General features: G+C 35.2%; 3 protein-coding genes across 6 annotated transcripts in view; 1 reads left to right on the forward strand and 2 right to left on the reverse strand.

Moving 5' to 3' along the window:
- Nucleotides 1-3,914: 3,914 nt before the first annotated feature.
- LOC107685528 (60S ribosomal protein L18) lies at nucleotides 3,915-8,412 on the reverse strand. The gene is made up of 7 exons (XM_016482131.1): nucleotides 8,340-8,412; nucleotides 7,602-7,688; nucleotides 7,400-7,507; nucleotides 7,158-7,256; nucleotides 4,386-4,509; nucleotides 4,155-4,224; nucleotides 3,915-4,054 (listed from the first exon to the last, which is right to left on the reverse strand). Exons 1-7 carry the CDS (start codon nucleotides 8,340-8,342, stop codon nucleotides 3,979-3,981), a joined length of 567 nt encoding a protein of 188 aa, XP_016337617.1. The 5' UTR covers nucleotides 8,343-8,412; the 3' UTR covers nucleotides 3,915-3,978.
- Nucleotides 8,340-14,528, forward strand: part of LOC107685526 (uncharacterized) — an 8,069-nt gene continuing 1,880 nt past the window's right edge. The window contains exons 1-2 of one of the 3 annotated variants that reach the window (XM_016482125.1): nucleotides 8,340-8,507; nucleotides 13,240-13,429. In XM_016482125.1, coding sequence (XP_016337611.1) covers nucleotides 8,411-8,507; nucleotides 13,240-13,429 — 287 coding nt within the window. In that variant the 5' untranslated portion in view covers nucleotides 8,340-8,410. Of the gene's footprint in view, nucleotides 8,508-12,126; nucleotides 13,430-14,528 lie in introns of those variants that run through there. The other 2 variants (XM_016482127.1, XM_016482126.1) reach the window with 2 other exon arrangements.
- On the reverse strand, nucleotides 9,342-11,541 carry LOC107685527 (mpv17-like protein). Of its 2 annotated transcripts, none has more exons than XM_016482130.1 (5): nucleotides 10,922-11,541; nucleotides 10,279-10,758; nucleotides 10,075-10,145; nucleotides 9,928-9,957; nucleotides 9,342-9,830 (listed from the first exon to the last, which is right to left on the reverse strand). In XM_016482130.1, exons 2-5 carry the CDS (start codon nucleotides 10,748-10,750, stop codon nucleotides 9,711-9,713), a joined length of 693 nt encoding a protein of 230 aa, XP_016337616.1. In that variant the 5' UTR covers nucleotides 10,751-10,758; nucleotides 10,922-11,541; the 3' UTR covers nucleotides 9,342-9,710. The 2 variants fall into 2 exon arrangements, with proteins under 2 accessions (XP_016337616.1, XP_016337614.1); XM_016482128.1 differs by having other exon boundaries at nucleotides 10,912-11,541.

Here is a 14,528-nt window from a genome sequence, read left to right on the forward strand (position 1 = left end):
CCCCCCACCTACAATCCCTGCCGGTACGAGACTCGAACCCACAACCTTTGGGTTATGAGTTCGACTCTCTAACCATTAGGCCACGACTTCTACAAAGTCGTGACAGTTCTGTTTTTGCTATGCCATTATGGTGTATGGAGTGTAGATCGATGTGGAAAATGAAGGGGTTTGAATACTTTCGCAAGGCACTATATATAGGTTATATGAATGCAAACACAGCATAAATTATTTATTTGTACTGAAACTAACCCACCCTTAACCAATGGGTAAAAACACAGATGGCATGTGTAATTTTAGCCTGCATCATGGCATCATTGTTTGTTTATGTGGTTGTGTAAGTGTGCTTTCTGTTAAGTCAGCCTAGTATCAGAGCTGAGCTTCGGAATGCATTTGATTCAGCCGTTGATATGCGGATGTGCGATCAGCATATTCTAAAACAGCACCACTTCCAGTAAAGGCAGAGAGCCTGTGTGCGAGTGACATGAATATGGGGGCTGGAGTTGTTTTGATGAAGAAAAGAGTTTGTGGCTGACTCAGTCACTCCCTTCCCATTTTTGCTTTGTTTTTCACTCCTCCTATCTCTCACAATCCAGTTCAAGAAGTAGTATCTTTTGTAGTTTTTTTAGCATGCAGTGTACGACTCATAATCAGAAGCATCTAAACATCAAATTTCCATCCCTTTTGTAAAGCAACCCACAAAAAAAGTTTGTGTTTAGGCTCTTAATTTAATTTCAGTTCAGTGAATTTCATTAAATGAGATACAAAATATTAAGCTAAGTGACTTATCCAAACAAATGTTGATTTTCCCAGAACTAACTTCTGAGCAGTTTTTGCACTGACTTTAACCAAATGATCTCAACTTGTTTATTAATGGATTTGTGAAGTTCTCACTGGTGTTCAGTATAATCATCACATTTACTAGCCTATAGGTTTGTTTTATTAACATTTGGCAACCAGAAAGTGTATATCTCTCGATATCTTAAAAACTGGATTTCCGAGGCCGCTCTACACCAGCTCAGTGACGTCTGAACTTTTAGCCAAGTGGAAACAGTAAGCTGGCAATTGAATATGCAAATATGTAAATCCATGGAAAAAGCAGCAGGTAGGTATGCATGCCTTCATGAAGTAAAGTATGGGAGGATAACCGCAGATCTTCAGACTCTTTCATTCTTAGATTCTCATAATTTCCCTCCTGTCTGTATCTTGTGAGTTCTCATGCCCATCAGGACCCCATTTCACACAAAAACATCCAAAATATCAACCTTGATTGACGCGAACCGCTGCTATGTATCTGGGACATGTTATGGTTACATACAGCGCACAGATATCAGCGTTCACTTTAATGCTCTCCTTCTCTTCAGATCAGAGGGGGCGATATGAGAAAGTGATGGGGTCTTTCCTATTTAGTGTATGTGGCTGATACGGCTGATTTGAATAACAGGAGAGCTGGGGAAGACCTTTGTGAGCCCCTTTGTGATGTGCATGGAAAAAAGAGAGAGTCATGAGTGGGAATATTATATGCATGCAGATAGCAGCGAGAATGGAACGTATTAACACTGATTATGCTTGATGGAGGGATTATGAGAGAGAGATATTACATATTCCTTCCCCACTGACCCCATCAGTCATTTTCTCAGAAGAACAGACACCAACATTCTCCAGATTCATCTGTCTCACTCTCAATGTTGAATTTAATTATTATTTACAATTATTTGAATATGTACTTTATTTCATTTGAACATACTTTAGCAACATACTTTTTGAACATACCCATGCATAATTGTTAAATGCATTTTCCACATGGAGAAATTAAATATGGCAATTTTAGTGACAGCAAGTGGCAAGGAGTAGCACAAGTTCTTACTAAAGTTGTCTCTTAGTATTGTAGTTTTTCATTTTAAAACCATAAAATAATTTAAACTTTGCCTTAAAATGGTAGTTAAAATATTATTATTATTATTTTTAAAAAATTGTAATTTTCTGCCAGGACATTATCTGTTTACATATTTCTTTCAACTGTAAAACACAACACAATGCAATACGTAATTAGATTAATAATAATTTAATAAAGGTAAAACAAATACATATGAAAAATGAAAAAAGTTGTAATTGTTAATTATGTAAAAAAGCAGTAGTGTGATTATTTCCAATTTGCTAAACGTTAAAGATGTTCGATATATATTGCGATTCAATTTGTAAATATATGTATGATTGCAAAATGTAATATTATATTTTAATTATATTCAATATTTAAAAGAGTGCATTTAGAATGAAATGGGTATTGTAAGAGGCCTTATATGCATATTCATAAAAACCCAGTGCCACATTTTATTCAGAAAGCCATGCAAAGTGTGGTTTGTAAGAATTTGTTATGTAATGTATTGCAGCCCAAAGTTCCATGAAAGCCAACAGTGGATCAAATGAGCTCACAGTTTCATTTAAAACTTTGAATCACACAGAACTTATTCGAAACAGAGGTTTATGAATAGATAATCATGACATACAAAGCATACGAGTCTCTGAGCGTCAGTCTGTCAGCAGATTTGTCTGCCACTTACCGTTTCTGACATCATGGCATTGATGGGTTTCATCTAGAAAGTTTTGTCCTTATATAGAAAACCCAAAATGTGTTTTAAATTCAACAGACTTCCGTGTGATTTGTTCAAGAGTTTTAGAACCTGCTATTCACAAGGGCTTCAGATTATGTAATTTAAAACCATTTAGAAATGAAGTTTGAAATTATCAGTGGAAATTCAGAAATTAATATTCATTGTTAGTTATCATGATACCATCACATGTGGCCGAAACTGCTCATAACTGCCTATTGAAATGTTTAATTTGTCCTCTATGTACTGGAAATAACAACCACAGATTTGCAGATCAAAGGCAGTCAGCTTCTGAAAAGTGTTTACTCACCAATAGCAAAACTCCTTTGATTACCGGCCAAGCACTTCACATCATTTTTGTTTCCACATACTTCTGCTGTCGCATTGCTCATCTAAGTTGCACAGTTTTACTTCTACATTTGCATGGTCATCCTACAAATGTCAACAATTTTGCATTTTTATTGAGGGCATTACATTTTCTATGGCTTTCTCTCAAAACCTCTGAAGTGATCTGCATTGACTGAAATAGTTCTGTACTTAAAACTGTAATTTATTTAAACTACAAAGTAAAAAAAAAATTACCATTCTTGCGCGGATTTATTTACTTTTTTTGGCGGGGGGAAACTGACATGCCATTGCAAACAGTGACAATGCCATACAGTCCCACTCTACTTCATCTCAAACTAATTTTCTTACTGGACCAGTTTATTGCCTTCCATAAAGAGTTTAGAATATTTTTACTTTTAAAAATGTATTTTACCAATGATATATTACTGAAATATGTTGCAAAAAAATTAGGTGATTAAAATAGCACAAAACTTGCCTGATAAGATCATTTAAAAAACACTTTTTCCTCATGAATTTCTAAAATTGTGAGCTAAATTAGATATTTACACATTTATATCTCACTCGGAAATTTTTCATAAATGTTAAACTCAAACTGCTTAGAGCTTGTTTTGTGCGAATTAAAATGGAAAATTCAAGGTTCATTCAAGGTCTGCGCACCTTTCCTCTGACGTTAACTTCTTTTAACTTGACAATTATAATTCTTAGTGATCTTCGAGTTAATTCTGAAACTGTATTGGAAAGCATGTGCATACGCACATGTACAACAAAACATTTCATCATTAGGTTTGCTTTTTCCACCTGATGTGGTTAAGTCACAGTCATTTCAGTGCTTTAGGTGCATGTAGGGTGTCAATTTCACAGTAAAGAGGATTCGAAAAGGAAAAAGAAAAGTCAGTAGACTGCTGCGAAACACTTTAAGCTTTTTTGAACGGAGCATAAAATTAGATGAACTCCAAAAGATTGTTTTTGGAATATTATCCAATCTTTATTTGCATTACAATATTGAATACAGAAAGACAGATGTTTAGTTCTTGTATCCTCGGCTGGCTCTGCGACCACGGGCACGCTCGAACTTCCTGCCTTTGGAGCGCACATAGGGTCTAGAGAACAGAGAAACATGCTTTGAGTTAAACCGTTCATCAAAATGATCAAACTCAAGTTTATGACAGCTTAAAATTAAAGTGCATATTGTTTCTTTACTTGGTATGGCTGTGGGGGGTTCCAGGAGCTTTGCCAAAATGCCTGTACACCTCTCTGGCCTTACGGGGTCCTGCAGACAAACAAGACAAGAGCATTAACAACCCTGAGCTTAGCTGAAAACAAAAAACATCTACATCGAAACAATTAATTCGGGACACAAGAATGTAAAAGAAAAAATCCTGAGGTGGTTTTGAAGACCTGAATTTGTATCCTTGCTTTACGAACACGTACCTGACAACAGAACGGTGCCCTTTCCTCTAGGTGCAGTAAGCGCCAGCTGGTCAAAGGTCATGATCTGTCCACCAGCCTTCAAGATCCTGCTACGAGCACGGTCGGTCAACTTTAGGGCACACACCTGTGAGAAGACACAGGAAAGAGAAATGAGCATTTAGACATTGAGACAGGTGCAGGTGAAAACACACCTAAAATAAGACTTCAGAAATGTTTGTACATAAAAAAACATCAAGACACAAAGCAGCAAACACAGCACCATTATTTGTATCTGATTATCCTTGTAACACAAGGTAGTTCTCAACTGTGAATCAGTGTACATTCATTTAAAGAGAAAACTCAGATATATATAATTCACATTACAATTTCCTTTCTTGCATTCTTACTTCATTTTATACTATTATATAGCAATTGCATACTTTCTATGCATACCAATACTATGCATTTACATACAGCATGTTATGAAAAACTAAGAAACATTTCAACATGAATATATACTTAATATAATTATACACATCTAATTATACACTATAATGTATGCATTTAATCTTCATTCCTAAATAAAACAAATTTGTGAAAGAGCATTTTCATGTTTTATAAGAAATTAGCTTTTAACGAAAATGCAATTAAAAAAAAAAAAAAAAGAGTACAGGCTTGTTTGTACGGCTGCATAATTTGGCCAAAAAAATGTATACATAATCACACATCACTTTGTGATTATGTATCAACAAGGCTATAAAATTATAATAAATTATAATAAATATATTCTTCTTATTACCATTTCTCAAACACATCAATAAAGAAATTAAGAAAAACATGTTAATTTCAATTTCAAAATTTTCAACCATTGTGTTTTATTTAAGGCTTCTCATTACAAGTATGGTCTATGTTGCGTTCCCAAAAGCACGGCAAACATTTAAAAAAGGAACCAAAACAATGTCATTGTGCACATATGCTGAGATACTGCTGTATCAACTGCCTTTCTATTTCTAACTTTTTCCTGCATAAATGAATCCGATTGGACAACACATGATGGAACGTGCACTGGGTCATGTTTGCATGAACTAGAGCAAGCTGAACTATGAAACTACTGACCACAAACTCAAGATCAGGGGTGCGCTTCCCAAAACCATCGTTAGCCAACTATGGTCGTTAGTTCCATTGAATTCTATTAGCAACGACGGAACTTGCAACATAGTTGCTTTCGGGAAACGCATTTCATCTCAAAGTGCTGTAAAGACTCATCATTTCTCAACCAGCAGCTTGGATCACAATAGTGGGCTTCAGCAAACTTCCAAGGGCGACTTAAGCCCTATTTGTATGATCATTTTCTTTTCATGGGAACATCTGTAAAAATAAATCTGCATGGCTCCTCAGAGATAAAACTTGTGCGTTCAGATGAAGATAAATGCACGGTGGAGGTGTGAGCTTCTCATATGGTCAGTCACACTGCTTGGACAAGTCAGAAATTAATATTTAATTTAATAACAGGAAAATTTCCTATTTATGCATTATTTAAATATCCTATTTAATAGGAAAATGTACATGCTATTGTTTAAAAGGTAAAAATTTTACTGCTACTTTTTTATTTATTTTTTTAGAAAAATTGCATCACATATCTGTTGCAATAACAGCCCGTTTCAAATGCTTCCGTGCTCCTCTTTTTGTTCCTAACAGCTCCCACTCACTGTAGTGGAGCGGTGATGAAAAATACTGTTCTTGCAGCACTGTTCTTGTGTCCATCTTTTAAAAAGCATGCAAATTACCACAAAGCACAGTTGTTACCATACGGTGCTTGCCAATGGTTAAAAAGCATTAGCAAGATTTATCCCTTCTTGTAATCTCAGAGATGTGGATTAAGATTGCAATTAAATTAAAACACAAACTTGGTGTTTGTCAAGAAAACAGTAGGTAATATCACACCAACATTCTATATTTAAGCGGCAATAAACTATAATGCTAAAATACACAAAACCAAGACGTAAACTAAAGTTATTTAGACTTTCAGTAACTATTGTTTTTATTGAACATACAAATATTAAAACTTTAAACCATTAAAAACCCCAAATTATTTACGGTTTATAAAATACATATTGACACTCCCCAATTTGTTAAAAAGTCCACTTTTTAATAGCAGAAAAAATATATTGGTCTAAATATTCCTGCGGTAGATTTATATTATTACTATTTATATATAATAAAATGATAATAAAAATATCAGAACATTAAAAAAAGTGCTAAAAGGAATCTAGACAGCATACTTTAATAAAAAGAGGACACATTTAACTATTCACTAGGGCTGCACGATAAATCGAAATGGAATCGAGATCGCGATTCGACAGAAGCTGCGATTGTCATGCGCTGAGAAGCTATGCAAACAGCTGTTATTATCGCGAACGATTTCTTCGATTTCAGAATCGCACAATAAAATCGTCTGCGATTTTTTTGCGCAACTTGTCAGTGAACTACGGCTATGTGTAGTAAATGCTGCTCCATCTGAAAGCACGTGATGATGATTTCCTGCTGATTACAGAACCGGCATTACTATCAAAGTGCGCATGACAATCGCATTCGATTAATCGTGCAGCCCTACTATTCACATTTAGCAATCACAAGGATCAATCATGCAGTTCAGTATCTCTTAAAAACAAATTTCTCATGAACACATAGTAAGAATCAGAAGCAAGACAGATGTGCAGATGTGTGGACAGACAGACCTTGAACACAAAGGCTTTATGACAATGTTGTATGATTTTCATTGTCTCGTCTTACCTTCAGTTTAGGGATTTTCTGAATCCTGACGTCATCAGTAATAGTTCCCACAACAACAGCAGTCAGGTTTTCACGGCCTTGAAGCTTCATCTGACGGATCTAGAAGCAAAAAAATAAATAAAAATACGTGTTCATCTTTTTGAACATAACAGAATGTTTACTCAAGTGACAAGGCCTAACACAACAGGGCAAACGTAAATGAGATGTGCATATTCAGGAGAAAAACTGGGGCTCAAACTCACCAGTCGGGACAAGGCCAGAGGGGGGCGGTTGGTCTTGCTCATGAAGAGTCTTCTCAGAATGACCTTGTTGAAGGGAGCATCAGAACGGCGAGACAGGAATCTGTACAACTACAATACAACAACAAAAATGCATTGGTATAAAATTAAAGCAACAAACAGACAACTTATGCAATCAGCCCTTAAGTTTCATTATGGTTCTTACCTTGACCAAGAGCCTCAGGTAAATATCCTGACTTTTGGGCTCCTTCCTGTGAACCTTACGGTCCTTGTTGTGTCTGATGTCAACTCCCTTTTAGATTCAAACACAATAATCAATTACACACAAATAAAAAGAATCATTATATAAAACGTGGAGCAGTGTCAGATTTAGCACGTTCTCAATAGATTACACTAGCAAAGAACTTAAATATTAACTAGCCACAATGATGCATATTTGATAATAATACAATATATATAATAACTATAGCTATAATAACTACAAAACCAACGTGAAATGAAGATAACTTCATAACACTCATATTAATACATTTGTCTCAAATACATTGTAACTCACGTGGCTAAGAGAACCGCATCAACAGAATAGGCTTAGCCAACACGAGTTTGATTTAGCGTCTAGGCAACTTAAATGAAAAATCAGCAAACATGTTATATCTGGGTACACAAAATCTTAATAAGACAATGACACGTTGTCGTTAGACATCTGTAAGTATTTTAACACACGACACATGAATGGGAATCTCTGCTTCGCGGCCCGATGTGCGCTAGCCGACGTTTACTTATTAAATCCACACACAATACACTACAATACACATATTTTTTTGACTTGTAGCACTATGTTATGCTTCTAAACATCATCTGCGGCAGAATTAGAAGAGATACAGCTGAGGATGGAGGTAGATTTTGGACACTGGTATATTCCATAAGAAATCAAGCTACCTACCATCTTGGACTCAGAGTGAAAAGGGAAAAGGAAAGCTCGCGAGAGGACGTATAGCGAGATTACGGAACGCCATGAGTCATGTGATAGGAAAGGTGCGTCCGGAATGGTGCAGGCTTCCTGTCATTGAAAAATCGTGCGCTTGCTGCTGGTATGGATGGTTACAGCAAGGTTTGTCATACAGAGATAACACACTTCAACATTGTTAAGTATACTATTTATTAAAAGTCATTCTAAAGCGCGTTTAACCAAACAAATAGATTAAAATGTAAGGCAAATACTCACACCAGCGCGGTCTCTATCTTGGCTACATAAAGTCTAAACGAGGGCGACTGCGAGGTTAATAATGAATACGTCTTTAGTGTAATCTTTAATGTTTTGAAGGGAAATGAAATTTGCAGGTGTTTTCAGGAAATCTTAGTGGCTGGTAGGCTAAAATTACAAAAATAAACATTTTTACTTTTAAAGGGGTCATATGATGCCATTTCAAATATTCCTTTCTCTTTTTGGAGTGTTGCAAGCTCTTGGTGCACAAAGAAGATCTGCAAAGTTGCAAAGACTAAAGTCTCAAATCCAAAGAGATATTCTTTATAAAAGTTCAGAGTCAGCCACACCTACCTAAAACGGCTCGTTCTAACACGCCCCCACGTCTACGTCACGATGTGGGAATATTTGCATAACGCCACCCAAATGTTCACGCAAAGAAAGAAGGCGTAACTTTTATTCTCGCTGTAGTATTGTTGTTGCCGTGTGTTTCGTTGTGTACCGGTATATATATTATAATTAATGTCTATTGTCCCTGATAAATAAATATTATATATTTTATATAAATAACTAGGCTATATAAATTAATAAATGCAATAATAATAATATCATTGTAGTTCCCCCTTCATATCTATAACCTGTTGTTTTATTTCAATAAATCTATAAAATCTCTCTCTTAAGCATGAATCATGAATAAAATTAAATCAGCATGAAATGAAAATTCACCCAAACTATTTTCTAAACTCTGGTTTTAGTTATTTTTGTGAATGATTCATCTGTATACTTCCCACATATCAAAATCAACAACCAATGCACCAAGTCCACATTTTTTTCTTTTTTGATAACCCGTTTTACTCTAATTTTTGTCACAGTATGGAAGTAAATATCTTTCACTACCACCATTTCGGGGGTAAGAAATAATCCAGTCCAATAGAACAAGCTAAATTATTTGCTCAGATTGCATGTTGTTTAAAACATCAGCCAGATTTATTGCATCCCTTATATGCAATATGTACATAGTTGCATATATGCATTGTATGTTGCATATGTTGATTAAAGAACAGTCCATGTTTTGGCTAAATTCAAAGCCAAGCAGCTGCAGAATAAAGCCTAAGTCAGGAAGTCACTCTTCTGTTGCTTGAAATGACACAAGAAGACAGTCCAGCCAAGAGCGACTACTCCAACAAAAACAGTACGAGCCACCGGCGGGATCAGTGAGAAGTTCACAGCCTGAGACATGAAGAATATCATTTTAGGGAGAAAATTAGGAAACTTCTTAGAAACAGATGAACAGAAGTATATGAACAAATGGATGGACTAACAGTACCTGCATTGTTGACCAATACACTACTCCAGTCTACCGGAGAGAGAGAGGAAAAAAAGTAAATCAGTGTGTCAGAATTGATCCTGAACCTTTAATATTTACATTTATGTTGAATAGTTCTAGTGTTCTTCCTGTGTTCCTTTTGGTTACCTTATAAGAGGTCCAAAATTTAGTTCTCCAGTCTTCAAGGGGATCCTCTGCGCCCTCCAATGTGCTCAGCCCTTTAGAAGTGTAATAAACACTTGTAGTAAAACATTTCCAACTATGAATTCATATGCACAGATATTTATGCGTTGATTTCGTTCAATTATGAAAGTAGAAGTGGAAGTATGATGAAAATCCCCTGGTTCTCACCAATGTAGAAAGCACTTATTGTCATAGGAGCTGCAAATAGCTGGTCCAGAAACACTTTAAGTGACACTCTTCTGATCCCTCCTCCTGGAAACATCCTCTCCAGTCCACGAAGCCAATGGTAATTGAAGTTGGCATGAAAACAGAACCCAACCAGTGCCACCCGAGCAGTCTGGGCCCAGTTGATGCTGTGAAGCTGTGGAGCATGTACTGGAGCTGATGCTTTTTTATTTCCTTCTGAGTCCCTTATTTTGCTATCATCATCTGTCTTTGCTTCTCCAGCCACAGTAAATTCCTCAATGGAAGTGTTGGAGGGATCTTGTCCCACTCGATCCAGTTTGTGAACTGTCCCTTTGTCCTGAGCTTTTCCCACCATGCTTTGCTGAATGAGGTCTGCTGTGGCAAAAAGCGTCGTGTATCCCACCACATTGGAGATGTATGGATGGGATTTGAACAAAACCCATGCTCTGTTCATGATGACCACTAAACAAGGATAATAAATATGTTATTGCACTGAAATATGCACCTCGGTTTGGTCGGATCTAAAAGTCATTTCATCTGAATGTGAGGTTTTTTTATGTTTACAAATGACAAAGATAGATAGATAGATAGATAGATAGAAAACACACTGCTTACAGTAACTCACCATGTAGCTGTCCTGTTTCAGAATGAATGACAAATCACAAGGTTCACTTTGTTGGATCCCTCTGACTGATTCTTGTAAACCAAGCAGACTGATTGGTCAAACATAGACCAATCGGACCTGTTTGTTCTGTGGTACAAAGTTCTAGTAGCAAGAATTAGTGTTTATGATAACGTTTATCAGTCAGTGAAAGAATGTGAGAAAAGAACACATGGTGAGAACCAGGGAATGTAAGTTAGAAAAGGGAAAGGCATTAAGCTAATTATCTGCTAATGCATGATAATCATACAAAATTAAATGCAGAAATCAGATGCACAATATGAAGTATGAAACTCGCCAATGTTAAACTTGAGAGAAGGACATTGTAACACCAGGCTGAAAGCTGAGGATCTTCAAAACCGAGAGAGAACATGAGCTGACACGTGTGTGTGTGTGTGTGTGTGTAGTTGTACTAAATATAGTGAAGAATCTCCTGTCCACAGACCACTGCAAATGTTACCATAGTGCTGAATGATAATGGACCAAGAATGATTAATATAAACTACATTCAAACAAGATGATATTACCAATTTACCATCTGGGTGTTATTAACTAAAACTACTGAAAATCATTTATTATTTCAAATAAAGCAGAAATAAAAGATGCATTAGAGGAAAAACTTAAAAAACTTAAAAAAATGTAAATGAATATTAGAAATGCTGCCTTTTTAACTAACTAAAATAAAATAAGCTAAAGTACTAAAATTGCTATAACTTAGAAATAATATAATAATAGAAATATTAAGCAAACTAATAAAAATAACATAAAACAACTGACTAAAATTTAAATTAAAATGAAAACTGAAAATATAAGAATAAAAACTAATTTAAAATGTGAATAAATATATAGTATATAAATTAAAATAACACAGCTTGGTGTTTCTTAAACTTTTATGTTATCTCATCTTTATTAAAATGAACAGAAATACCTTTGTGATTTTCTGAAGGTATTTTGTGTGAAGGAAACAGGAAAATGAATATAATAGTAATATATGCTATTATTATGCATTTTTTTCAATGAAGCTGTAATTTTGTCAAATTATGCAGATGTGAAAAATGTTTAATTGTGTGTATAAATACTGTTTCCACAACTGAATGCTATCAAACATGATGCATAATTTCAGATGTGAATAAAACTACACTTTGGTGTCATTCTCATGACTTAAAAAAAAAAAGTTCCATAGAAGAAAGAACGTCTCTTCCAAACAGGTTTGTAACATAATGGTGAGTAAATGATGACAAAATTCTCATTTTTAGGGGTGAACTATCCCATTTTTCACTATGGACATATTTGGCACTAGTTTAATTTGTCAATTAACAATTGTCCAACAGAGAACATGCATACATCACAGCAGAATTCTTTCCTTTTAAATGAACTATCCCTTTAAAAATGAATCTAATTTCAAATATAAATGCTATATGTGGGTATAGAATATTCCATTTTCTTTGGCGTCATAAATTAAGCATGCACAGTTAAAATGAATATGTATCTGCTGCTATGAATCGTCATATTTCCTGTCCTCTGGACCTCGTTCCATTATGTTGAATGCCCCCATAGATATGTAAAAACAACCTTTTGTCTGAGAGCTGAAAAGTGAAGGCAATTTGTCTGTGGCAACCAGCAGAGCTCTCAGACAGGAGAATGTGTTAATGAGGATCCGAGATTAAAGAGATCAATGAAAGGCCCATTAAGTGCTTAAACGGTGCGCTAACACTTAACAAGCGCAGTTTTTGACAATGCTTAAAGAGAGCACACAGCCCAAACCAGTTGACTTCTAGGTAATTGCTTTTCTTTTTATTTCGCTGCACTTCTCTGTCCTCTTTAATGCTGCTGTCTAGCCATCCTTTCTCTAAGCAGACAAAGAATCACTCATTCTGTGGCATCATCAATGAATCGATGCCACGCTCCCCTCATCATTCGCTCTCTCTCTATCCGTCTCTCTCGGTTTCTTGGTCAGTCAGGGTACATAACCTGTGCAAAGCCTTTTGCTTCTCTGTGCACATCATTTCAAAGTGGATTCTTATTGAGCAACAGAAGGTAAGTTGGGCTTTCATATAGAAAGATTTAATTTGGTTACCATCAGGTTTTAGAGATCTAAATCTTGTTTTAATGCAGTGTTGGAGTAGTTCTGCTCCTTTAGTTTTTGTGGTACATGATTGCAAACCAAAATGTTGAAAAGCTATTTTGACATTCTTTGACAATTTAGAAAAGTTACTCAATCTGACGTTGAATATGATCTCTCTCTGTCATGCTTATATTTTGTCCTCGTTCTATTTCCAAAGCTATGCGTCCATCCAGTATTTTGACCTTTGAACCGGGGTTGGAGTCTGGAGTGCCATGGGGCCTTGATCTTTTTACTTTTGTGACTTCAGCAGCTGGTCACATGATGAGGACTTTGCAAAGACCACGTAAAAACAAGCCATCAAAACGACAAGTCAATCATCGCAGGTTTCTGCACAACATGATACAGAGGTGTGTTATACTGGATATATTCATATTGTTCAAAGATCAGTACATTTTTTATGTATTAAGCTTATGCTCACTGAGGCTGCGTTTATTTGATCAAAAATACAGTAGAACAGTAATATTGTGAAATATTGTTACAATTTAAAATAACTGTTTTCTATTTTAATATATTTAAAAATGTAATTTATTCCTGTGATGGCAAAGCTATGGAAGCCCGTTTCCGCCACTGAATAAAGAATAAAAAAGGTAATTGCGACTTTTTATCTCACAATTTTGACTTTTTTTCTCATAATTGCATGATATAAACTCACAATTGCAAGACATAAAATTGCAATTCTGAGAAATAAAGTCAGAACTGCGAGATATAAACTCACTGACTTTTTTTCTCAGAATTGCGAGTTTATATCTCGCAATTATAACTTTATAACACGCAATTGCGAATTATTAAGTCAGAATTGTGAGATATAAACTCGCAATTCTGAGAACATATCAGTCTCCCTCCCCCCTTAAAATTGGACTTTATCTCGCAATTGCGAGAAAAAAAATTCTGACTTTATAACTCGCAATTGTGAGTTTATATCACGCAATTCTGACTTTATAACTCGCAATTGTGACTTTATATCACGCAATTCTGTGAAAAAATGTCTGAATTGTGACTTTATATCTCGCAATTCTGACTTTATAACTCAAAATTGTGAGTATATCATGCAATTCTGTGAAAAAAAAGTCAGAATTGTGAGATAAAAAGTTGCAATAACCTTTGTTTTATTTTTTATTCAGTGGCGGAAACGGTCTTCCATACAAAGCTGAATTTTCAGCATCATTACTCCAGTCTTCAGTGTCACATGATCCTTCAGAAATTATTGTAATATGCTGATTTGGCACTCAAGAAATGTTTCTTGTTATTATCAATGTTGAATACAGTTATTTATTCAGGATTCTTTAATAACCAGAAAAGAATAACATTTATTTTTGAACAGAGATTTTTTAAAAGGTCTTTACTGTCATTTTTGATTCATTGAATGTGATCTTGTTGAATTAAAGTATTTATTTCTTAAAAAATAAACTTTTACTGACCCCAAACTTTTGACTGTGTATTTTTAAT

The sequence above is a fragment of the Sinocyclocheilus anshuiensis genome, unplaced genomic scaffold (assembly GCF_001515605.1).
Source record: "Sinocyclocheilus anshuiensis isolate Anshui unplaced genomic scaffold, SAMN03320099.WGS_v1.1 scaffold185, whole genome shotgun sequence".
Taxonomy (NCBI): Eukaryota; Metazoa; Chordata; class Actinopteri; order Cypriniformes; family Cyprinidae; genus Sinocyclocheilus; species Sinocyclocheilus anshuiensis.

Excerpts from the sequence above, each read along its gene's own strand:
- LOC107685527 (XM_016482128.1), bottom strand. Across the intron at positions 10,146-10,278 it reads AATAAGTGCTTTCTACATTG|GGCTGAGCACATTGGAGGGC; the intron begins GTGAGAACCAGG and ends ACACTTCTAAAG. Across the intron at positions 9,958-10,074 it reads AATTTTGGACCTCTTATAAG|ACTGGAGTAGTGTATTGGTC; the intron begins GTAACCAAAAGG and ends TCTCTCCGGTAG.
- LOC107685528 (XM_016482131.1), bottom strand. Across the intron at positions 7,257-7,399 it reads CTCTGGCCTTGTCCCGACTG|ATCCGTCAGATGAAGCTTCA; the intron begins GTGAGTTTGAGC and ends TTTTGCTTCTAG. Across the intron at positions 4,510-7,157 it reads AGAAAATCCCTAAACTGAAG|GTGTGTGCCCTAAAGTTGAC; the intron begins GTAAGACGAGAC and ends GTCTTCTCACAG.